A 24,564-nucleotide genomic window follows, 5' to 3' on the forward strand; every position below is an offset into this window, starting at 1 on the left:
ATGAATACTTCTGTGTACTCCATCTGTGTGTTTAATTGCTTCTCATTAGGATCAATTAACATTTTTTAATTTCCTATTCTTTGTAGGATGGGATGAATATGTGCATGTTTATGCAAAACACCCTAACCAGACTTATGAGGTAATATATTTTATTTATCCTTCTTTATGAAGTAATTATAAGTATTGGAATATGTTTTGGCTAACTCTTTAACAAGATGTTTAAAGTTAAATGCATAGTTTTAAGTATGTAATTTTAAATCCCAGACCTTGTGTTTGCACATGTTAATTAGGTATTTATGGATTTAAGTTAGGTAGGCCTTGACATTTTGCAACTATTAGACTTTCCAGAAACTAGAACAGAAAAAAAATGTAAAGGCTTATATGTGGAGGTCCAGGAGGTACCTATACAGTTAAGGAAATCTAGGCCTTTGAAATGTCTGAAGCTGGCTTCTGTTACTCAGTGGAAATCGGTAGCTCTTAAAAAACAAGCAGGGCCAGCTTTTGCAGCCTACGCAGGTAACATTGATTTAATATATTTATTTAATCTTCCCACTTCATAAGAGGAATGTATTCAGTTTTACCATCTGGTACTTCTGAAAAACATTTTTTCTGTTCCTTTAGATTTAGCTTCCCTTAAGAAATCACATTTCTATTAAATCCATGTGTGGTAGAGTCTGTCTTTGTTTTTTTTCCTGCTCATAGCTCTTTGAAGATAAATAGCCTTTGTTTTCATATAATCTATATGAGAAAGTATTATGAATTAATATTATTCTGTAAAACTGCTCATGAGATTGGAGACCGAAATAGTAGTAATACTGTAAGGAATCCTTAGGATGGGTATCCATTTGTAGGAGTTGGTTTCCATATGATCAAAATTGATGGGGCAAAGCAAAGACAAGGAGGATGTATGAAAATTAAGCCATCACCTCAGCTGTCTTAAGAGTATGTTGAAGCTATGGTTCAGGGGGAGCACTGAACTTCTGTCAGGGAACGTCTACTGCAGATGGGATCAGCCTCCCTCAGAGGGAAGGTGACTGTGATTCTGAAGGAGATGCCTCAAATGGATCAGAGCGTGGGTGTGTGGGTCTTGTACCCTTATCTTTTAGATCCCCGTGGACCACAGGAAAAATAAGGTTACCTTCTTCCAGCGGGTTCAGTTGTGCTATGTGTTGTGTGTAGTGTGCTGCAGCTGGTAAGTGAAGTTGGGCCATAAGCAATTGTTGGTGCTTCTGTTGAAGTTAAACCAAGCATGTGGTCCTGATTGGGAAGCTGACTTCTGAATGCGGTTTCAAAACTGCTCAATGAGTTAAATGTCTCTTTGTAGTAAAAGACAAAACAGCTGTTATCAGCCTGCAGATTCTGGGACAAACCAATTGTCTTAATTTCTTAGGGAACTTGGTTTATCCTGAGTCAGTCACTATTCGTGAGTATTTATTTCACAGTGGCTGTGGTGAAAGAGATTCTCCCTACATACTCTTCCTTCCCTCTGTCCTTTGAATTACCTTGAACATGATTAAATACCTTGAGCATGATTAAATACAACACCATCAAAGGTAATGGATTGTTGCTATCCTCAAAGGATGTTTTTGTCCTGAAAAAGAAAAGAAGTTCTGTTGATGACTGACATGGTAGCAAAGCTGCTGAAGGTGTCTTGCTAAATCTCATTATTTTTAGATAACCCAGCCCTTCAGTTCTTTGTGTCCCTTTCCACTGCTTTCTGTAGTGTACTGGCTTAAGGTAGAGTCTTGTGTTGCTGTCCTGTCACTCCTTGCAGATAGTCTTTTTTAAGGTATAATCTATAGCAGGTATTTTTCATAACACAGTACATGACCTTCTTTACTTTGATTCTGTTTGACATATCTGTCTTGCTGTTTCATTTTGGCATTCCATTTCAATTATGGAATAATCATTTTGGCATAAGTAAAATTGGTTTTGTGCTGGTTACCCACAAAGATGTGGTTATTTGAATGAATTGGAACAGTATATTTTTCTGAACTTTTACTGTAGAGGTGGTTTACTTGAATTCTTTTGTCATTTCTAAAAGACTAAAAGCATGAATTTTGCTTACAAAACTCACTTGTGTAGGTTGCCTCTGATCAGTGTTGCACTAGTACAAGGAAAAGCTATTGGAGGAGGAGCAGAGCTTACCACAGCATGTGATTTCAGGTAAGATCAATGATTTGAGTAGCTGTCATGCTGGGTTGGTGATTTAATGACTTTACCTATGAAATGTGGGAAGCTAGAGGAACCACTTCTACCAGGAGTCATGTCCCTGAATTCCAAGGCATTTAGAAGTGAGTTTTGTCAGCAGACTTCACAGGAAAATAAGTTTGGGTTTCCTGAAAGTACAGAGGAAAGATTATTTACTGCCAGTTATACAGTTTGAATCACTGTGTAAAACAAGAGCAGTAAGGAGCTTTAGCAACCTTGTTATATACTAGGTGGGTCCAATTTCTCACCCCTAAGTGAGAAGTAGGAGGACTGCAAAATTGTGTATTCCCTTATGTCTATTTATGTGGCCATCGTAAGTAAAAACAAATAAATAAAACTCTCTATTAGTCTCGTATTTCATGTTCTGGGTTTATTATTTGTGATATAACTTCATGCTGTACAGTTTTTGAAACAAAAGTTTGAGATGCAGAGGAAAGCAAATGGGGTTCTTCCCTGTTTTTTTCCATGCAGGTGCAGGGATTTGCCAGCATGAAACAACTAGCAAAAACCAGAGGGCTTTAATTAAGGAGGCTGAATGCAGAACAGGAACTGGAAGAAACTAAAATAATAAAATATCACTTTATTTAAACAGTTGCTAATGTGCCAACAGCTTACAGATGTTAACAGGATAAGCACTGTGCGCAGCCTCTCTGGAAATGTGGAGTTTTCAGTGAAGTTTTTCTCTAAGAGAAGAAAATGGGCTCTTTAAGAGGGCCTTAACATCTGAAGTGAGAAGGGAATTGTCCAGAGCAGGCTGGAAGTACTTGCATTGAAAAGTAATACTAAGCAAAGTAAACTAGGCTATTACAGTGCTGTTCCAGGTATCAGGAACAGGGTTTGGATAGAGGAGAGGGTATCTGCATTGTCTGAGCCACTCAGAAGCAGTCCTCCTTTGCTTCAAAACTAGATGTGGCCAGATCTTTCTTCGTATCTACACAGCACCTGGTGAGCTGAAACCTCAGCCCTGACTATGGCCTCCGAATACAGGCTGTACTATTAAGTGCCTAGTAAACATGCGGAGAGGTGCCCTGTTTGACAGCTGCAGTGCTGACAGGGGAATGCACCTGGGAGACATAGCAGACCTTTCTGTATCTGCAGGTCCGTTGACAGAAAGTGAATCTTGTTATCCCTAAACAGGAGTGTAGGGAATGTGAACAAAATGAAACGGAAATCTTTCGGCTTCCTAAAATATGTAGTCTCTACTTTTACTTCAGCTATGCTGTTTGACATACTGTGTAATTATAGTCATTGTCAAGTAGCTCTTATTTGCATGAATTGAGCAGCTGCAATTCCTCTGATGTACTGCCATAATTTTCATAATAACTACAGCTGTTGATCCATCTTCCATTACTTTCGAACACACCCATCCAGTGCAACTAAATAATTGCAATTCAGGAGCAGCAAATGGGACTTAATTAATAACAACAACAAGATACAGAAACATACTCTGTGCTGCTATTGCTCTTGAATTTGATGATTTTAATACTGGGGGACAAAATCTGGGCTTTTTTGAAGTCTGCGAGTCGATATTAGTGGAACAGGTATTCTGTCCGGAGTCATTAGATGCTAAAAAAGGAATGTGAGAACAGAAATCAAAGAGGTTTGTTTTCTTCCTTGAATAAACTGTTTGTTTATTGAAAAATTTTATTTTATTTTATTTTTTAAGAACAAAATGAGTGAGTTGTGGCTGCTTTCAATTCTAGATTTTCAAATCCACTTCTGTTTTTCACAGTTACTGTGTAAACTACCAAACTGCTTGGTATTGCCACAAAAGATTCTCTTATTTTTCTCTCTGCCTGTTTGTACTGCATTAACTATATTGATATTCTTGAAGTGATTCACTTAAACCAAAATGGCTTACGTACTTTTTTTGAAATGTGCTCTGGCAGCATGATGCATCTTTACTAAAGCAGAGGTGTGGAGAAATCCGATTTTAAAATAGCACAGGTGATTTAAGACAATACTGATGTATTTATTCTTCCAATAGCAGTTCTTGTGGCTAATTGTCCCTTACTTTGTTTTAAGCCAGTTTATTTAAAATTGGATTAGGGAGGGCTTGCATGAACTCTTGCACATTTATTGCTGACGTAAGGGCAGTGGTGAAAAGTGAAAGCATCTTAGGTCACTCGACCTTGGATCTGGAGGAGGAGGTCTTAAAACATCTTCAATCTTAGCTGCTTTATGGATTGTTGGATTGTTGCAGTATTAGTCTCTATAGGAGCAACATCCTTATAATGATCATAAACATCTGAGTGGAAACAGAATAAATCATTGTCCAGACAAGTGCAAGGTGATTAAAATCCTTTCAGACTTTTTCTGACATGAAAATTGGGAAGATAAGGCTTCTGACACTGTAATTATTTATCTCAGTTATTTCTGTAAAACTGAGTAATGTAAAACCATGTGGGTATGAAACTTGTTTGGACAACTGCACTTTTTAGTACAGTTTCAGGAAAACTAGATTTTTTTTTCAGTGTGCTGCAGATGAATATTCTCTCTGTGCCTGTGAAGATGGCTCGTGGGTTCTGCTGCCAAATGTTAGTGCATGTTGTGGTTTTGCATGACACTGCAGCCATTTCAATGAAGTGCACAAATGAGTGTGATGTTGGATTCAGTGATGCAATTTTACAAATAATTGAGGTACCTGTTCTCAGTTTCCTGTATGCAGAATCTTGAAGTGTATCTTGTACTTGCACAATGCATAAAGTTAAGTAGAATTGAGTTGGCAGGGTTGGTTAAGGATTTTGGATAAGAATTGTAGTGGGTTGTTGGGCAGTAAGCTAACAGTTAGATATGGGGCAGAGATGGTTTGGTAATTAATCTGTTTGTGCAATTAGTAGATCACAGTAACCTCTGAGTGCAGTATCTGCAGTGTGCCACCAGCCAATAGCCAGAATAACTAACTTTGAATTCTGAGCTGTCTTTTCTTCTATTTCATGTTGATACCTTTGAGAAATCTCACTGGAGCAGCGTCTATGTAGGTCCTTTAGACACATCTACAACTTTGCTGCTGCAGTCAAAAAACAGGTGTGTGTTGCTGCGATGTGAATCCAGTTTAAAAGGTGGTGTTTCCAGGCAAAGGATGAGACTGCAAAGATGGAAAGCTACCTGTTTCTCTTACCACTGACCTCAAAATGGGCTTATAGGTAAAGGCAGCAGCTCCTTTTCTTTTTCAGAAAATGAATTAACTATAATTTCTTCAGCTGTAGTTGATGTCGCAGAGTTAAAATGCAAAGGGCCAGTTTCATTACTCTTGTTGCTGCTGAGCAGTATCCTACCTCATAAAAAGCACCATTGATTTAGAGGTACTTGCTTTCTGAGGAGACTTCTACCCTGTATCTGTAGGAATGGCAGAATCAAGCTTTTAACAAGGGAAAAAGCTTGTACTGCTAATACTGCATTCATCAGATTGGCCTTGCTGCATTTTATTTGGATGTTTTCTATATTTTTGTGAAATATGTAGGCATGCTTAGTGTTCCATTTTAAGGTGTTAGGCATGTTCCATAAAATGCCTAATAAGAGATACAATGAAATACACTGCTATTCAAGAGCTTATTGTGTGTGTTCTTGTAATGACTTGTCTTTATTTACTTTTACAAGTATGTGTCTAGTGCATTAAATGTAATTTATATAAAATGAAATGAGCAGAAGATAATATAACCACTACATAGGTGTAGGCCCACTGTGACCAACTTTTTGGTTGCTCCTTTCAAAAAGAAAGGGGGGGGGGGGGGGGCGAAGCTGTAAAGATATTAGTATTCTACAGTAAGCTTTCCAAGAATAGGTTTCAGAACATAGAGCACAACATGCTAGCTTCTTTAGAAATATTTCACTGTACGCAAGGATTTGGGCTTTTAGTTTTATCAGGAGGAGCTTTTTGGTACATGAGCTGCTGCTGTTTGAAGTAAGGGTGCCTCAGTACATAGTAGCTCCTTTCACTGGGCAAAGCATGATATGAATGTAACAGGATGGGATTCACATATTTGTGAGTTCGTGTAATGTCCAGGCTGACAAAGCACTTTTCATTAGATGCAACTCCGTAACGTTGCTACACATCATCAGGAGAAGTATCAGCAGCCAGATCTGAGAGTGGGTTCTCACAGCTTCAGGTGCTTGCTATATGCCACAGATCACTTTTTTTTTAAGTATATAAAATTTTCCTCTCTAAAATATGTATGTGTGTGTGTGTCTGTATGTATATACCTGTATATAAAACCTTCAAATCAGCTGGCAATTTTAGAATTTCATTGCAGTCATGCATCACTTCACATTTTTAGAGCCTGGGAGGTTTGTTAGTACAATTTTCTGACAGCTTTTCAGGGAGATGGATTATGGTTTTTAAAGTTTCCCATTGCCTGCCTTTGAGAAGGCTGTTCTCATTTTTGACCTAGCACACTTGACATCTGGTTAAGTAATTGCAGCACTACTAGAAATGGACTTGAGAGCTTGTATTTTGGGGCTTGTATTTATGGACTAGTATTGTTTCCTTTCTGAATTACCAGTTTTCATTTGGGTTTGAATTTCATGTGTTTACAGCCTTCCAAGCAGAGGATTTTTTATATGGTTCAAATTTATTACTGTTTGATTTTACTGGAAATATAAATAACAGCAGCAAAGCATGAATTTAAGTTGATGTTTTCCTTCTGAGGTTGTCTTTTTGTAGGAATTTACTTAATTCCAAATTTTTTTTTTTTCTTTGAGAGGCCAAACCATCTTATCTTGGATGAATGAGATTTTTGTTATCAGCATTTGTCTACATTTCGGACAACTTCTACCATGTAGTCTTACATCCTTTCTGTTGAACAATCCTGTCTGCAGCTGATTCTGTACCACACAGTAACAATAAACAGAGATAGCCCAGATAATGGAAAACTTAGATAAGACAGATTTTAGGGAACGCAAAGCTGGACCCACATCGATTCTTGCAGAGACAGTGGGCTGTTGATACACTGTAGGGAAACATTCAAGGTTCCAGGAGAATTTGTTTACGAAGAGTACAAATGTACTGAAAATATCCCTTATGCTTGCATCTGTAAAGTGACTAATCCCCAGTTTAGGTAACCTGCCTGCAGGTATTTGAGTTTGACATGCCATTGCTGATCTTTGCTACCAAAATAATATTTTTTAAAATGTATGTCTGTATAGTCAGCTAGCTCCACAAGCTGGTGTGTGTATTCCAGTCTGCTGATTCTGAGGTGGGATTATGTTGTGCTGTGGCTTCATGAGAAGGACAGACTGGCTGGCTGTCCTGCGTACAGCTCACCTTTATGTGGGAGAAGGGTGTCTCTGCTGCCCATTCCCATCTCACTGCTTACCCCTGGTTTGCCAAGCACCAGTGAAGGTGCCTGTATGAGTTAATTACCTCACTAAAAAGCAACAGCAAGCCCAGATACTTCTTGTTCGTACAGCGGGTTAGAGTGTTTTGTAAAGGGATATAGTATTGGCTAGAGCTAGAGTAAAGGAGGAAGATGATAACAGGAGGGGATGGGAATACAGTCTTCTCGTTTTGGCTCTAGGGAGCTGTTTGATAGCATCAGTTTCCCCTGAAGCCACAGCTTTCAACTGCCTGACTTTGCATTGGCTCAGCTTCTGGAGAACGTCTTCCAGAGTCCCTGTTAACCATCTCCTTTTTCAGTCCTGTCACGTGCTATTGAAGACTACGAAAAGAACTTTTCCTCTCTTTATCACTCCAGGTAGCAATGTAGTTAACATTGTAGATACCTGAAGGGTAGGTAATCTTCCATGTCGGTTACTGTTCACTGAAGTGACTGAATGTTGCCCAAAGAACTTAATTCTCCTGCATTTTTGCAAGTGTGAGCAGACATTGCTCTGTGGATCTCAACCTACTTTCATTGTAAGCATTGCCTTCACAATTGCAACTTCCAGTCTTCTCCTTCACCCACTGTATCATTTTTGCCGTCTAATCCAAAGCAACTCAATGTCTTAGTGAGTATTTGGAGCCCTGCAGGCTGGATCTTTGTGTTCCTTTTCCTTCCAGACTTGGCCATAATTGTGTGAAACAAGACTGCAGACTTTGAACCTGTAAACCCTGGTGGCTTCAACTTCCTACTTCCTCCTGGATTCTGTAGTTAGTAAGAAATGAATTGCTACTGCTGTAACTCTGCAGTCACAGTAAGAATAAATCAAATTATGAATTCTTGCATTAAATTCCTACTGTGCTTAAACTGTTGTATGTGTAAGAACTTCCACTGTATCTATGGTCTGTTACTAGGTGTTATTCTCCAGTTCTGTTTTGTGTGCTGATGCATTCATATTCATAAACAAAAAGCAAATGTATAGACTGAGGAAAAAACAATAACTTCAAATAGTGTGGAATTGTGTCTGTGTGTGAAAGAGAAAGATTGTAAATAAAAAGATACCAGGGAAAATTATATTTTTGGTGATAACTGGTCACACTCTTAGGCATATTTATGGAGAATCTGTTACAGTTTGATGAAAATGTTCCTATTTCTTGTCCAGCTTGTCTGAACATACTATCAGTTAGTGATTTGAAGCTGGCTTTAGTTCCCTGTCAACATAATGTGCTGTATTAAAAAGTAAAGCGGTGAAGAAGCTAACTTACGATTTAAATGTTGAATTTCAATGTTAAATTCTCTATCCTATTTATGTCTTTTTTTGAGATATTTCATTGTGCTCCCCCCTCCCCCCCAAAACCAACAACAAACCCCCCCCAAAACACCAAATCAACAAAAAGCTCTGAGTTCTGAAATCTTGTATCGTATCTGGAAAACTTAAACCTTAGGTCACAGCCACTGTGATAATTTACAAAAAAACCCCCACAACCCTCAGCATGTTTTGTTTGAAACTATTAACCTGGTATCCTGACAAAATGGCAACATTTCATTATAATTTAATCACCAGTGATTTCAAATAAGTGTATGATCTCACTTTGCTTTAGTCAGAAGTTATGTAGGATGTGCAAATGCAGCATCAGTAGCACTGCGTGCGGAGACAGCTGAATTTCAAAGTGTGTCTTGTTACCCTAGGTCTTGTGAAGGGTTGTTAGGTAGTGTGATGTTATGATGTATTTAAAATCCTTTAATGCTGTGGGTTGCAGAAATATGATATATCAAATCCATCATAAAGTATTAGAGCAACTCGAACCTTCCATCTCTTAGGGTTGATGTTGGGAAAGGCAGTTCCTTTCCAGTTGGCTGAGTTCAGATGATTGAGGCAATCTTTGCCTTTTTGACATTTTAGATGCCAAGCTCTGAGACAGTGTTGGGAAGCTTCCCTTCCCTTTTCGGTATCAGCAGCAGAGATGAGCAGAGAACATGACTGAAATGTTGCTGCTTTAAGAGACTCTTGAATTTGGTCCAGAATTTTGTTGTTTTCTTTGGTCTTGATAAGCATATGTGATGGAAATAAAGATATGGGAAATTGAAGTTATAAACATGGGTGTATATGCGGCATGCAAGTGTGCACATAATTTAAAAAACACATTATTTTCCATTTGAAAGAAGCTCCAGTGTACTTTTTGATTTCCAGATAAATACTGGCATTCAGATTTGACTGAAGATTTCAATTATCAAACAGCTTTACCTCCAAGGTAAAAAACCTCTACCTTTTTTCATTGAATAATCTGGTAAAATATCACTGATCTTTTCTAATGGAAATTTTTGCTTTAGTCTAAAAGTGATATCTGTTGTTGAAACTGTTTGCTTGAATGAAATCCAAATAGCTGTAGTTCCTTTTTTGGAAGGAAGGACTCATGTAACATTTTAGATTTCCAGCATGAGTAATTTTTATGTGAGCATTATTTTGGCGTTCACTCACTCGTGTATGGAGAATCTGGCAGTCTGTAAAGAATAGCTAAAACCTGCTTTATGGGTAAGACCCAAGTGCTATGTCAAGAGGAGAACTACTCTGAAAATAAGTGTATGGTAATGGAGGTTGCAGTGTGCGTGGGACCCATTGGTGCTAGGGTAATACAAAATAAAGTCATGGCTGGGAGTCAGAAGAGGAGGAGGATGTAAGAAAGACACCGGTCATTGGCAGGGGAAGAGAAATGGAGTGGTACCCTGTGGGTTGCTGTCGTACAACTGCGGGGAGAAAGGAGGATCCAAGCACTATATTTTGAACAATGGGGCTTTAGTCCCGCTTTATGGCTCTGGTGATTCATGCCGTTTTCAGAGTTTATACTACACACTTCAGGGGAATTACAGCTCCCTGGTGTAGCTGTCTGCTTTATTCTCTTGGTTCTGTACTCTTAAATTGTGATATGAGCCCTGTGTGCATTCATTAGCCTTTGTAAAGCCATACTGTTCCTTCCTTGTGTGTGCACAGTGGGTGTTGTCAGATGGATCCAAGGCAGCATCCATAGACTGGGGACTGTTGCAAACTGTGTAATTGTAAAAAGTCCATGTCTCTCCCACTTGGGAAAGGCCTTTAATTTACTTTTTCTGCTGTTCTCTGGGTCTTCTCAGCTCACTGGAATGCTTAGGCACAGGAATGGGGACAAGGGAACGTGTGTGGCTCACATAGCTTTTATGTTGCTTGGCAGCTTGCAAAGGGGCTGTGCAGTGTGTGCATGCCTTATGTGCCAGCAGTGGGGGTCTGCATGAGCCCCCCGGCCAATCCTGTCCCCATCTCTGCAGTCCCCCTGTGCTGTGCTGCCCACCCCCACGCACCCCCAGCCCACTGTGGGGCAGATAGTACCCCTGGCTGCGGGAACTCCTGTGAGCATCACATGTGGACCTCGGGATGCATCATCCTGGGAACGGACAGATTTGCTTTGCGGTTTGGCCAAATAATTTTCTTTCCTGTCAGTCTGTTGAAAAATAACCAGGAAAAAAAAACCAGGCTCATCTTACTTCCATTTAATACTGCTTGTGGAGTTTTAAGCAGTCATGCGTTTTTGGGCCCCTGTTTCTTTCCCTGTGTTCTGTTGTCTAATTCAATTTTTCATTCCTGCTACAGAAAAAGTCTTTTTGTAATTTCCAATATTCAGCTTTGTTTATCCCTTTTAGAAGAAATGTAGCTTTTTATAGCATGCTTTTCTCTCTCCAGCTTCTGTGAAGCCACCAGTGGGAAAGTGTCGAGCCTGAGGTAAAAAATTAGATTTAAAACCCTTAATCCAGGTCTGCTGGGTGCACCTCCATCTGTAGCTGACTTCTGGGAGATTCTGGTCCAGAATGAGATTGGAAGAGCCATCTGCATGGATGGCAGTCAGTATGACAGCGAGCATCACCTGCAGGAGCCTTTTGGGGGGCCTTACCTACCTTGTCTTGTCTGAGACTGCCCTGCTCCCCTTGCAGGGTACTAGCAACAGCTTCTTTCCCTGTGTTTCTTTCCTTCCATAATCCCTCTCTCAAACTAACAGTCTTTCTGGCCCTCTTTTAGCTCCTATCCTTTGATCAGGGAAGTGCTTAAGAAAGAAACCTTTTTTCACTTCTCTGGTTATTCTTACACAGTCATGCCTGGACCAGTTTTAGTCTGGGCCTGGCCAGATCACAGAGGGTGTGCTCTGCTGCTTTACCGTGCTCCTGCTTGCTGCTGACAGGCCTTTTCTTAATTTTTCTCAGTGCAGACTTTGCTGATGGTGAGGTGCTGTTTCTTGGGGCATGCAGATTTCTGTACCTATTATAATTCAATTCCTGTTATCCAAAGGATCTTCTAGTAACAGTATTGTTTCTGTTCTTCTTCCCTGGAGTGGCTTCTTTTGAAACTGATAATCTTGCAGCTTGTTTGAACTGACACTGTCGCTTTTGGAGGCTCATCTTCCACTGAATGTCCTGGTGTTTGGGCAACACACGGTGAAGTTATCCACACTTGAAGCTCCTGTTTATTTTTGGAGACCATATTTCTCCTTAAACGGCTCATGTCTGTTCAGCGGTTTCTGCTCCAATGTCCCTGCATTCCATCTCTGCCTCCAACTCTTCTCTTTTTACTACATCTTCCCTTTTTGATTCAGGGCTCCACTTCTCAGAATTTTAGCATCAGCCAAATGTTTTGTGTCTTTAGATGAAAATAAGAGTTTGTCGTTCTTTCTTCTGCATTTCATTTGACTCTGGGTGATATGAGAAAGCATGATGGAGTTGTGTTATAAGTGATTATTTTAAGGTTTCCTTTGAAGAGATCATCTCTCACTGTTTAGGTCCATCTGTTCCCCTCTGGAAGGGGCCCTGGAGCTTCCCAGCCAACCCAGAAGAACATTTAACTCCAGCTAAAGAAAATACATCTGTACTTAGGAGTCTATTTCTTGGATCTGCTTTTGACCCTGATCTTTAGGGTTCCACAAAATGCGTTGGTAAATCGGGCTGGAGGGCAGCGAACACAGGTGGTAAAGGCAAGACGTGCAAGGGAGACTTGAGATATTTGTCCATGCTATTTTATGTAGAGTTTGATTCTTAGCTTTTTGGGGGAATGGGGGGGGGGATGGATTCACTAAGAGTATTATAAAATAATTAAGTAACTGTGAATAAAAATCCATATGATCTGTAAGGCAGTTTGAAAAGAGCTGTGAGAAAAGTGAGCTCTTGGTGGGATTTTTTAAGGCTGGCATCAAGCCTACTCCTTTGACACAGAGTTATAGAGTGTGCCTAGAACACTCTGTACTTGGGAGGCTTGGTAGGATGATTTTATTATTATTTTTAGTTCTTGAGTATAATTTTGATTAATTTAAACCTCAAGTAAAGAAGGTATGTTGTTTTGGCTTGTTTGGTATTTTTTTAATCGCTGAAAAGATTTGAAAGGAGTGAATTTCTGATGGGCTTATTAAGATAGTAACTGGACTTTCTTTGCATTACGTTCCTGTCACAAAGGTTACAAATTAAAGATCATGAATAGGAAAGAACATTAATGTGCAGAGTCTTCTCTTACCCTATTGGAATTTGGGATTGCAGAGCAGCTTTGTGCAATGCGTCTAGGATATTTTAAGACAAGGGACGTAGTTTCCCCAGGAAACTTAAACCATTTTGTCTTCATTTTTATATTCTTTAGTGGTTACCATTTAAGCATCTGTCAAGTGAATATCTTTGACTAAAAGGTTTTCAGGAAGAGAAAAGATTTGGGGGTTTGTTTTTATGATGCCAGTCTGCACAGACTATCACCAAAAGTATGTAGGACAAATCCTTAGTGTTACTGGTTTTACAGTATTTTCTATTTGGAGGTCTCATTTCATGGTGCCACAGCTCTGAAGCAGCAATTGCTGTGATGTCTAAAGGTCTTACTCTTTCTCTGCATAGATCAGAAACATGAGCAGCTCTCCATGAGAGAGAAGATACGGGAGAGGATCAGGGGGAATCAACACTAGCAAGATGTGCTGGGAAAGCGCAGAACAGTTGTGGCTGGCCAATATTCGCTGCATTGCTACAGTTCAAAAATCTGCTAAATATAATTAGCAAGGAGTTATTAATTAAATGTTTAATTCGGGTTTTTTGATCCTTTAAGGCCTATACAATTAATCTGAGATTGAAAGATAAGTGAAATGATGACTAACTCTTCTCTGGATGAAGCTACTTGTTAATATTTTCAGAGAATTGGGGGAGGGGGAGAGAGTTCAGCAACAGAGGATATAGTAACATAGCTGAACTTCAGAAAAATCTTTAGCTGTTTTGTCTAGATAATCCCTTTATGGATTACAGAGTTAATTATTTGATGGTATAGCAATAAAAAGAGACTGATGAGACACTGCACTGGATAGCCAGAGATGGATTAATTAATCCCAACTTGCTTTTTGGAGGATGCTGTCTTATTTTTGAGGGTCTAATTCCAACAGTGTCTGTCACGAAAATTGAAGTAAGGACTGGGAACTGCTCATCAGCAGCTTTGTTGACTAGCTAAATTGTTTTTGTGTAGTACCGCATATTTCTTCTGCAGAACGTTCTTCCCACAGTACCTTGCTGCTTCAAAATTCATTTTTATTGCAAAAATGACTGGTTAATGCAGTTGTTTCAAGATGAATTTCTGTAATAACCATGGAAGGCTTGTGTACTGGAATATTGAACAAGGCTAGAACTGGGGTTTTTTTTAATTAAAATAAACCCCTGTACACTTTGCAGTTAAAGACTAATGAAAGTATTCCTAGCCTTTCCAATAAGATTTATGGTCCTAAGAATATTTTGAGAGACTAAATACTTGCACAAGACAAGTTGTCACTATTAGAACACAATTTTGTCATGTAATTAAATATCAGTATTTAGGTTTCCAGGTTAGGTCTCTGCAGGGATGAACTGCAGCCTTTATTTTAGTCGGTACTCTTAATTTCAGGCTTTCTGTGGCTTTGTGACAGTGTCAGGGCAGTGGTTCATATTCAGGTCTTGTTTTCAAGGCTATACTCAGGAGTTACTTTTGTTGTTAAAAGATTTTTGAAAAGGTAAGGATGAGTTTTGCAGCAAATGGCCAAGGAGCATTCATATAAAGGGCCTCACAAATTTGTATCTTAATGCTAAGGAAGTTCTGCAGTTTCTCAAACATACATTAACATCTGTCTGTGCATAGTGGAGAGGATACGTTTTAGATATATTAAATGGGAAGGTACATGATATCTGGTATATCTTTCTGGCTCTTAAGATTCAGAATGCAGCTATCAGAGCTGGATTGAGCATTAAGTACATTTCAAAACTTGCAGGGCCACCTGCCATGCTAAAGAAAATGGGGAGAAGGCAGTGAGCCTGGAGACTTCCAAACAGCAGCGAGTGCCACAAGAACCTTTGAAGACAGCACGCATGTGCAGCAGTGCTTGACTACTTGTGCAATGGTCCTTGCCCAAGCTGCAGGCTAACAGCGCCTGGAGTCCCAGTTAATGCTCTTATGGCCCAGCTTGTAGGGCTCCCACTTGCCTGAGGCATGATCCCTCAGCACCCCTGCCCGAGCCGAGGAACTGAAGGTCCTAGAATTAATTGGCTGGCTGCATTTGCAGCACAGGTGCTGGAAGCATCAGAGGACACCACCAGGACTTGGGTTCTTGGGCAGGGTAGGCGCTCCCAGCATGTGCTGCAGCCACTGATCATAGGTTTGCTTAGGCTTTTTGTGGCCGTAGGAAGAGCTTTATCCTGCTGTTGGCTGAAGATGCTTTCAGAGGTTTGCATCTCCTCAGGCACAGATGGACTTTGATTTTCATGTGCCATGATGGACAATACAGGGGATCCCAGCTACTCAGATCCTATAATTGTACTGAACTCTAGATGCCTATGGCAATACTTTTGCCTCCAGTGAAAGATTCAAGGTGACTTCTCACTTCTGTGGAAATGCTTTCACATCCAGCTACCCACTTCTGCCTCATCTGAACGGTTAACAATTACTGTGTTTCAGCCATACACTGTCACGCTTGTTTTTTGTGGTTTGTTTTTTTTTGCTCCAAAGCCAGAGATGTAGTATGCTGTCTAGAAAATATTACTTCATTTTTGTGGTACACTGAACCAACCTGAAATAATAGACTTCTGTTTAATCACAAATCAGGGCTTTTGTTGTGCAGATAAAGGAATGGGTAGCTCTTACTCTGATGCAATAAATTCAGTAATCACAACTCTCCCTTGCTTGATTTTAACTTTTTGTAACACTTTAGTTGACTGAAAACATCCCATCTACTACATGTGCTCAGCAGCACTTTGTGTATAAGAGCAGCACATTTGGTTTTTCAGTTGGGTTTTGCATGCATCTGCAAGAGGAGAAGGGAGATCAGATTCTAGCTATTACCTGTGTAACTCTCTCTCAGCTGCCCGAGTCACAGTCACTTGCTGCAAGAGCCCACCACCAACACTGGGATCTCCTGTGCCCCTTTGGATGCTGGGGAAGTGTAAGGAAGATGGAGTGAGACAATGAGGTGCAACGTGCAGGTAAAGTGATGGGACAGGGATTATATTTGGAGTGTTGAGAAGGTAAAGTAGGAAGACAGGGAAGAAGTGGACAACAGACTGGCTTTCTTGCTCACTTAAGATCCAGCATGCATTTGGGAGCTGCTGCCACTGTGGATTGTCCTGGCAGAACTTACCAAGCAAAGTTTTAAAATCCTAAACTAGTTACACCTGAGCTTTTGCTACTTGCAAGCAAGATCATCAAATTTTCATGCCCAGCTGACAGTTTCATGTGTGTGATAAAAACAGGTATCCACAGGCAGTGTCATACCTGACCTCTAACAAATTCTTGAACTTGCACTCCCCAGCAGTGATTGTTTTAAAAAGCTGGTTTGGCCACATGTCAGCATAGCATGGCTGTTTCTTAATTTAACAAGTTAATTAACCTGATGCCATATTGATGAGTATATTAGAAAAACATATGTTTGGGAAAGTATATGATGGGATTGTACGTCAACTTTGTTCTTCTTTTCTTTGCTGGTTAAAACAAAGGTTTGGCCCTTGACAACCTTTTTTCTGTTACCATTTTACTGGTGGTTTTCTTTTTTCTTTAACGTCTCTTCTTTCCTGTGCCTAAAATAATTGCATGTTTGGTCTGGATGGTTGGTTGAAAGCCTTTAATATCGATACTGTATTCTTGCTGTCTTCACTAAGTAATGACATGGCAGTCGGCCAAAATACACATGAGGCTGACCATGGCCATTGCTTCTCATGTGTCTGAATGTCTTGCATCTATGTTTTGCAAGAATGTCTAGTTCTATTTGAAGATTTCTTATTATTTCTATAACTTTTCTCTACAGCGTGGTAAAATTATGGATGTCTTCTAATTGTATCCCAAGGCCTTTGGCTCTTGTTTTTGGAGAATTTTCTATTTTGCTTTGATTCAATCCCCTCATATTTACCAAAATTTATAGAAGAAGGTAGCAGATTTGGTGTGGGAACTTATATGACCCAAAGGCAGAAGGTTTGCTTATTATTTATGTTGATTGGTGGCTTGAGAACAGGAGGCCAAAGTATTTGTTGGGGAGGTAAGTCATCTGCAGTTCTGGCTGCCCTTTCTCAGTATAACTATAGCTGAGAACCAGGTTCTGCACCACTGTGTGATGCCGGCTGCCTCCCTCCGTGGTGTGCCAGTCTCACGCCAGCCAAAAGAAGATTGGAAGTCAGGAGCTGTGTCCTTATGTGACACTGGGAGTCAAACAGGGATGGGAATAAACTCCAGGTTGCTGACAGCATGTTTAATGTTTTAGGCATCCTTTTTTTTCCATCATGGGTTTCAGAAGCATAGTGGTAGGAGCTTTTAAAATGCATAAAATAGAGGATGGTATTTGTTCCTCCCTAGTAAACTTCACCAGTGCCTTTGCCTTGTCAGAATGCTGAATATAATTGAAACCCCAAAGTCCAGGAAATGATGAGGTAAGGGCCAGCACAGTTCTTAATTCTGCCCAGGGAACTGATTATACCTGTTGAAACAGTTCAGTAACATGAGTACTATAAAACCAGGTATGAAAAACTGAGAAATTACATTTTTGTTTGCATTTTCCGCTTTCACTGTATCTGCTCCAGCTTCAAGTAGCTGTGAGATACGCTAGCAAAGGAAAGCGTAACTGTTAGCTCACAGCAAGTGTTGCCTTTGAGGAAGCAAGCATACATGTTTAACGGGTGGGATTTGTTAGGTTGCATTGTTCATGGCAAACAAGGTTTTCTTCTCATGTGCGTTGCTGCTGGTGATGTGATGCGATGTGACAGTTGGTAGTTTGTGGGCGCAGTGAGATGTCACAGAGCGAAGGAATCCTCTGATCAAAGGTGGAGGGTTTGTAACATGTAGTGCATCTGAGAACATTTTAAAATGTACAGCAAGAACATTTGCTGTAGCTCTTGTTTGCTTTGGATGACTAACACAAAATTGGATGTGGCCCATGGTGGCTGTGATTTCTTACTAGGGGTGGTGTTGTGGTTGTAACATGGAAATAAAGTGTTCTTAAGGTTTCAGCTACACTTTGGTGCTTATATTACCTACCTTAACCTCTTATTTCCAATTTAAGTTGTGAGGATTTTGCTGCCCTTCAAACTTCTAAATTTTTTCTGCTTGTTAAGTCTTCAGTTACTTTGTACATTAATTACATTTAATACATATTTTTTCAGTATTGCCATGCAACAGATTTTTTTTTTAAGGGCAGGGATGGCATGTGTCTAGGAGCCTAGGAGTATGACCTTCCTCTGGAATACAGGAGACCCAGATTTTAATTCTCTTGACCTGGAAGACAAAAACAGGCATACTGAGTCAAATCGGGGTTCATTTTGTATTCATCTACTATTCTGTCTCAGGCAGGGCCAGTACAAGGTGAAAAAGGTATAAACAGCTCAGGAATAGAATAGTAGTTCGGTCTTTTCAGCTTTTTGATGTGTGCCTCTTTATGTTTAGTAATGCTTTATGTACTTTTCTTACATAAATTCATCTAATGGGAGATCGGATCTGTTATGTCTCAGAAGGTAGACTCAATTAATTTCATAAAACGAAAAGGGAAACGTTTATGCAAGGCTGCAGCTGATGTTCAGAGGCTGATCCCGGGCTAGCTTGGCAGCAGTGTATGCCTCTTCAGATCTGAGCTCAGGTCTCCACTGCTTCCTTGGGCATGGGGACTGGAAGTGAGTGGTATACCTAAGACAGTGATGGATGGTTTCTGTGTGTGGTGTGACTTCAGGAGAGGATTCATAGTTGAGAAGTCTGAAAAAACACAGATACCTTTCTTAAGCCTGAAGGCAGTCCAAGACTACTTTTATACCTTCTACTGATCACCACTTACCTCGGTATTTTCTGTGGAGCTTTTTCAAAGGAGCATTGTAGGGAGGGGTGAATCGTGATGAGATCCTATTCTAGAAGTTACAGTCTCATGGCCTCTCTGGGTTTAGCTGTCAGTCGTTTGTTCTCCTTTCATCATGTTTGGTTCCATTTTTCTCAGAGGGAGGTGAAGACATTCTAGGGTAACAGAGCCTTTCCTACATACTGCGCGTTTTCAACTTTTTTCATGTTGGTGCTGAGGGATGGGCTGTGTTTCTAACGTAAAATTGGACTTCCCATGCAAACTTCAGACTGTGTTGACCCAGCTTCCCCGATAAGTCCATGGACTGCCCTCAGGATGTTCCCTGAAATGCCCGTCCTTAAGGCCTGAACCCAGGTGCCTGGGACAGTCTCAGATTCAATGTATAAACACAACATTGTCTTACCAACCTCTGGCGTCTGCCTTAGGAGACTGCCTACAGACTGTCTAGCATCGGATACCTGGCTGTGTATGACCGCTCCTTTGTTAATGCTTCACAGTGCTCAGCACAGTTAGAATTAAACCCTTAATAATGTTTTCATTACTGCTTTCCCAGTGGGACACTGAGTATTAGCAAATTGCAAAGTGAGCTGAGCCAGTAAAGGAGTTCTGGAATACTTGCAGAGCCCTTTTGGAGAGGAGAGGCCTGAGCTCCCTGGGATTTGCTGGGTTTGGGAAGCACTTGCTAATAATGTTAGCTAAAAGCCTTTCCTCCCCTGCAGTACTCTGCTCTCCTCCTTTTGTCACACAACCTTCCTCCACTATCTCTACAAAAAGGCTTTCATGCAATCTGGCATGTCAGCTGTTGCCTTTGTGCATTGTGTTGGGTCTGGGATACAGCCTAATCTCTTCAGCCCTGGTGATTTGTAGTACGGCATGAATGCTGATGGTGCTCTGGTTAAGTAAAAAGCAACCAAGCAAACTTACAATTAACAATAACTAAGCAGATTTGAGAAGTGAGTTCCTAGAAGTAGTTGCATTTTTAAAGGTTTTCCTTTTCTTTCCCCTTTTAAAGTTGTTCACCTTGGTATTTTCATTATGGAAACCTGCATTATTAGGAAACACACTTGTGTGTAGATCTCAGTATTACAAGATATATCTTCAGAAAGCCAATTAGTGCTTGAAGTAGAAGCTGATCTACTTCACAAGTGTAATTTACATCCCTTGCCTTATAAACAGCAGCATGAAACCACACCACAGAACATCATCTTCAGAAAGAGCAAGTATTGCTCTATTTCTGTACATCTTTTCTATATGTTTCTATTTGTAGGGGCTTTTTCTACTATCCTAATGCGTGTCTGTGTGAACACTATGTGAAGACAGTACAATCTGCTGCAGCAGAGCTCCTCTGGGGAGATAGCTTAATCAGCCCTAGGGTGTGTTCTTAAATAAGGGAGGTGACAGGCTGTAGAGAAGAAGCAAAGATGTGAAATGTTTGAAAAGAGAAACGTGATTTTACCTTCTGGAGGGGGGCAATTCTATTACGCACTGTAAGCATGAATAGAAAGCAATTCTATTGTACATTGTGAGCCATAAGTCGAGCATTCCTCCTGACTTGCATTGCTGTAGTGAGCAGTTAGAAATCAAACTCTCAAGGACCTTCTAAAGCACGGAACAAAAAACAACAAAAAAATCCGATTGTGCTAATCAAGCACCAGGGTGCTGACAGAACCTTCCTGGTGCAGATTGGTACTAAGATCATGATCCACCCCTTTGAGAACTAAGTTTTGTGCGTTAGTTTGCTTGGTGTTTACCAAAACCCTTTTTGGTTTAGACAGGAATTAACAAGGCAGTGTTGACACTGTGAATAAGTGTAATGTACCCTCCGCTTGCAATTCTCTTTTCAAATGCTGTTTAGAACTGACTGCAGGTATCAGTGTGGGCACTAAGCATCTTCACTTGTGGCAGCCTATGTATCTGATTTTGAGAAGTGCCAAAAAGCTGCGGCTAAGGTGCTGGGTGACGTAAAAATTGAGGCACTCCAGCTCTGGCTGTAGTCGAAGTGCTGTCAAGTTGTATCAGCCTTTGGAAGCAGAGGGGAAGAGAAAATAGAAAATTGGGTGCCGGTGAGCAGAAAGCGGAAGCCGTGCATGGGTTGAGCTCTGCGTGTTTGTTCTTCATTGACAGGTTGATGACACCTGGGAGTGAAATTCGATTCGTCCACAAGCACATGGGTCTGGTGCCCGGCTGGGGAGGAGCTGCCCGGCTGGTGCGGATCGTGGGCAGCGGGGCTGCCCTCCGGCTGCTGAGCGGGGCTGCCCGGGTGGATCCCGAGGGAGCTTTGCGCCTTGGGCTCTCGGAGGAGACGCTGTCATCTTCAGACGGAACCGCAGCGTTAGAAGAAGCCCAAGCCTGGCTGAGTCAGTACACAGAGGGTCCAGCCAGCGTGATTCGGGCTGTGAAAAAGGTGGTGTCAGCGGGAAGAGAGCTACCAGTGGAAGCTGCCCTAAGGACAGAGAAGGACATTTTTGGAACTGTATGGGGTGGGCCTGCTAATTTGCAGGCATTGCTTAAAAGACCAAAACATAAATGATGGTCAGATGCGTAAGAAATGTTCTTGATGTTTTTGCAGACAAAGCTTTCACTAAGCAGGCATTAAACGGAATCATCTAAGGACCTGCTCATTTAAATGGGCATTAACATTCTTGCTCATGTCAGGCAGACATATTTGGTGTGTAACCACAGAGAAATCCCTGGCACATTCTTTACTTCCTAATTACCCACTGAATGGAGATTAGTGAAATTACTATGTGAAGGTAAATACTGTGCTGAGAATAGAACAATAATTCTTTTGGAATGAGGCTGAAGATTATTTTCTTCGGAGTTAATTTTGTTTTTCTAACTGGTAAGGAAATGAATTGCTTGAAATATATGAGATTTATTTGCGAAACAGGTGCATCTAAAGCTGCAAAATCCGAGTTCCCCCACATAAGACCAGTGTCTTTAAGCAGCTTGGAAGGGATGATAAATGGTGAGATGACTGGTTTTATTTCTTCATCTTGTCAGTTCTTTGTGTAATTGCTGAGTGTATCCAATGATACTTCAATTTTAATGGTGATTTTTACAGGACAATTTCTACTTTACTGAGAAGCTTGCAGCCCTCGTTCACTGACACTGATTAAGGTCCTCAAATGTATTTAGGTATCTTCTCACTGCTCAAGGAACCAACAACCTACATATGCATCCACACATTCCCATAGCCTGGACCTATGCTGCTGAGCATGTGCAAAGCTGCTGACCTGATTCTTTACATAGAGTCTTGGATTACGTGAAATCTTGGAAGGCTGTGATGTATCGTGCCCCAAAATGGGATGTCCTTGACCAACTGGGTGCTCTGAGTGCTTCAGCATTCTGGAAGGATTTGTGTGTGGATCTGTCTTACTTCAGAGTATTTTTACTGGTAGGGCATATTTGGGCAAACCAGAAGATTTGGAACTCGGTCTGCACTTCATGCTGGTGACTGTGCAAGTAATTAGACAACTCGGTGGGAAGGGCTTTCCCTTTAGAAATGAGGAACTGACACTGCGTCCCTGCTTCGGCAGATTATTCTTAAAATGAAATATCTGTGAGAGCAAGAACATGCAGACATATCCGTGACTGGGAGTTTCCTATACTGGTAGTTAGGATGCACTTGTCTCTACATGCAGCAAGGGGCTGAGATCTGAGCCCAGGACCGAATAACTCTAGGGGAGCATATTAAGGAGGAAGCTTTGGGCTATGTGCCACTGACATGCATTCTCACTCTGACCAAGCGTAAGATATGTGGAACAAAATCCCTTAGGAAAAGGAGGCAGTTCTTGGATGGAAATACATGTTATGGTTTCTACAGTGTGGCAAGATTCCAGAGTTTTAGACAGTGAGGTAACTGTACACACCTGTGAGGATCTTGGGACAGATCAATGATGGGAATTAGACCTGAATTGCCTGTTAAAATTCTGCAGCTTTCAAGCAGATGCTGTGCTCTGCTGGAGATGTTTTACTATATGGCTTTCGCAGCAGGGAGCATGTATAGCCTGAAGCAACCAAAAGAAATGCTGAAGAAAGAGATGTGTTCTGAGCTGGCACCTCAGGCAGGAATAGGGGGTTACTCTGCCCTGTTGGTCCTGCGTGTTTGCCTACACAGCTGAAGCTGCTGCTGGAGGAAGATTTCAAATCTCTGTTCCCCAAAAATATAACTCAAGTTTTTACTTCCAGGTTAGAGAAGAGTCAGGAACAGGAACACGAGGAGAGAGTAGCGCTCTGGTTTGTGCCTCTTTCCTCCTGCCCAGCCCCTTTTTTTCCAGTAGCTCAGTTAGTCCCCTGTGCAGCTGAATTCTGTCCCATGCTCTAAAGGACTTCAAAACCCACTACTTCTGAAGTACAGATGTTTTAATATAGCCAGGCAGAATTTGACCATTTCCTAATGAAGTTGTTCTGCTTTTCATGAAGTTCCCCAAGACTTACGAGGGATTCCAGACTGCCAGCATCACTGAACCTACAAAGCACACTCCAGTCCACATTCATCAAACTTTTTGAAGCAACAGCACATCATGTTGTTGTGAGTCAAAAAAGTTGTGCTTTAAAGGGCAACTGGTTATGTCTTTGCTAGTAACGAGAATAAACTTGCCATTACTAACACTGTGGTTATGTTTTTAAAATGGGTGTGAAAATTGCTTAGAACCTGAGCAAGACCCATAAATGATTTTATTTATTTTTCAGGTGACAGGCTGTAAGACTCAGTGTATTCTGTGCGCTGGGTGGTATATATTTAAAAGGGAGGAGCTTGTAGCAGGGAAGCAGAATCTGTTTTACTTGCATGTTTTGAACTAGACCTGTGCTGCCAGTAAGTGAAACTCTGCATGTACACATATTGGGGACCTCTTTCCATTTTCACTTGTAGACAATGAGCTTGCTTCTCCTTTCAGCAAGTGCATTCCCCAGGCATCCTCATCAGTTTGTATCAAAGGCCAACATTTGCTTCTAAGAATAGGACAAATTAACTCCCACTGAGTAAGGCACTTTTGGAAAAGTTTCAGAAAAGGTTACAGAAACTAATTTTGTTGGAATCACAAATATACCACACATAGCTACAGGAGATTCTGAAGATAATTATAGGTGTTTGTTTTGATCAAGGATTTTGTGAGCAGCCTAACACCATATTCTCTGGTTTCTTTTCTGTTCAAAAAGTACAGCCCTTTGTATGAAAACAAGCCTAACTAAATTACCATTAGCGCTAGGACAAGAGATCCAGACTGAGTGAGATGAAATGGAATCCCATTTTACCAATTTAAAACCTGAATGCTTTATTTCATAGAATACTTGCTTATCATCTTAAAGCAACAAACACCTGTAACCAGCAGCTGATAAGCATTTATATATTTTCTTTGCAATTGTTAAAAACTGTAAGCTTTATCTCAGCTTTTGTGCCCTTTCAGAAATGACCTAAAAACAAGCAAGCACTAAATGCACAAAATAAATTAGAAACCTCAAAACTGATATACTCCCAGTCTCCTAATTAAACGGCGTGCTAGCTTTTGTATTTCCTAGGGGCTCATTTGCCAGCTCCCCCCTCAGCGAGCTAGATTTCCTATGACATTGTGCAATGCCTGGCTTACTCCCTTTCCTGTGACCCAGGACAGCATGAGTGCTCGATGGGGGCATGGATTCTGCACCCAGTATCTGAAGGCTGGATACTGGTGATCACTGGTGATTAGCCATATAGATATTTTATCGTA

General features: G+C 40.8%; 1 protein-coding gene across 8 annotated transcripts in view; it reads left to right on the top strand.

Moving 5' to 3' along the window:
- The window catches only part of ECHDC1 (ethylmalonyl-CoA decarboxylase 1), a 41,735-nt gene extending 17,410 nt beyond the window's left edge, over positions 1 to 24,325 (top strand). For 7 of the 8 annotated variants that reach the window (XM_056342950.1, XM_056342952.1, XM_056342945.1 and 4 more), the window contains 3 exons: positions 87 to 139; positions 2,086 to 2,166; positions 20,978 to 24,325. In XM_056342950.1, coding sequence (XP_056198925.1) covers positions 87 to 139; positions 2,086 to 2,166; positions 20,978 to 21,383 — 540 coding nt within the window. In that variant the 3' untranslated portion in view covers positions 21,384 to 24,325. The remainder of the gene's footprint in view (positions 1 to 86; positions 140 to 2,085; positions 2,167 to 20,977) is intronic. The other variant, XM_056342951.1, reaches the window with a different exon arrangement.
- The last annotated feature ends 239 nt before the right edge of the window (positions 24,326 to 24,564 follow it).

The sequence above is a fragment of the Falco biarmicus genome, chromosome 6, assembly GCF_023638135.1.
Source record: "Falco biarmicus isolate bFalBia1 chromosome 6, bFalBia1.pri, whole genome shotgun sequence".
Lineage (NCBI taxonomy): Eukaryota > Metazoa > Chordata > Aves > Falconiformes > Falconidae > Falco > Falco biarmicus.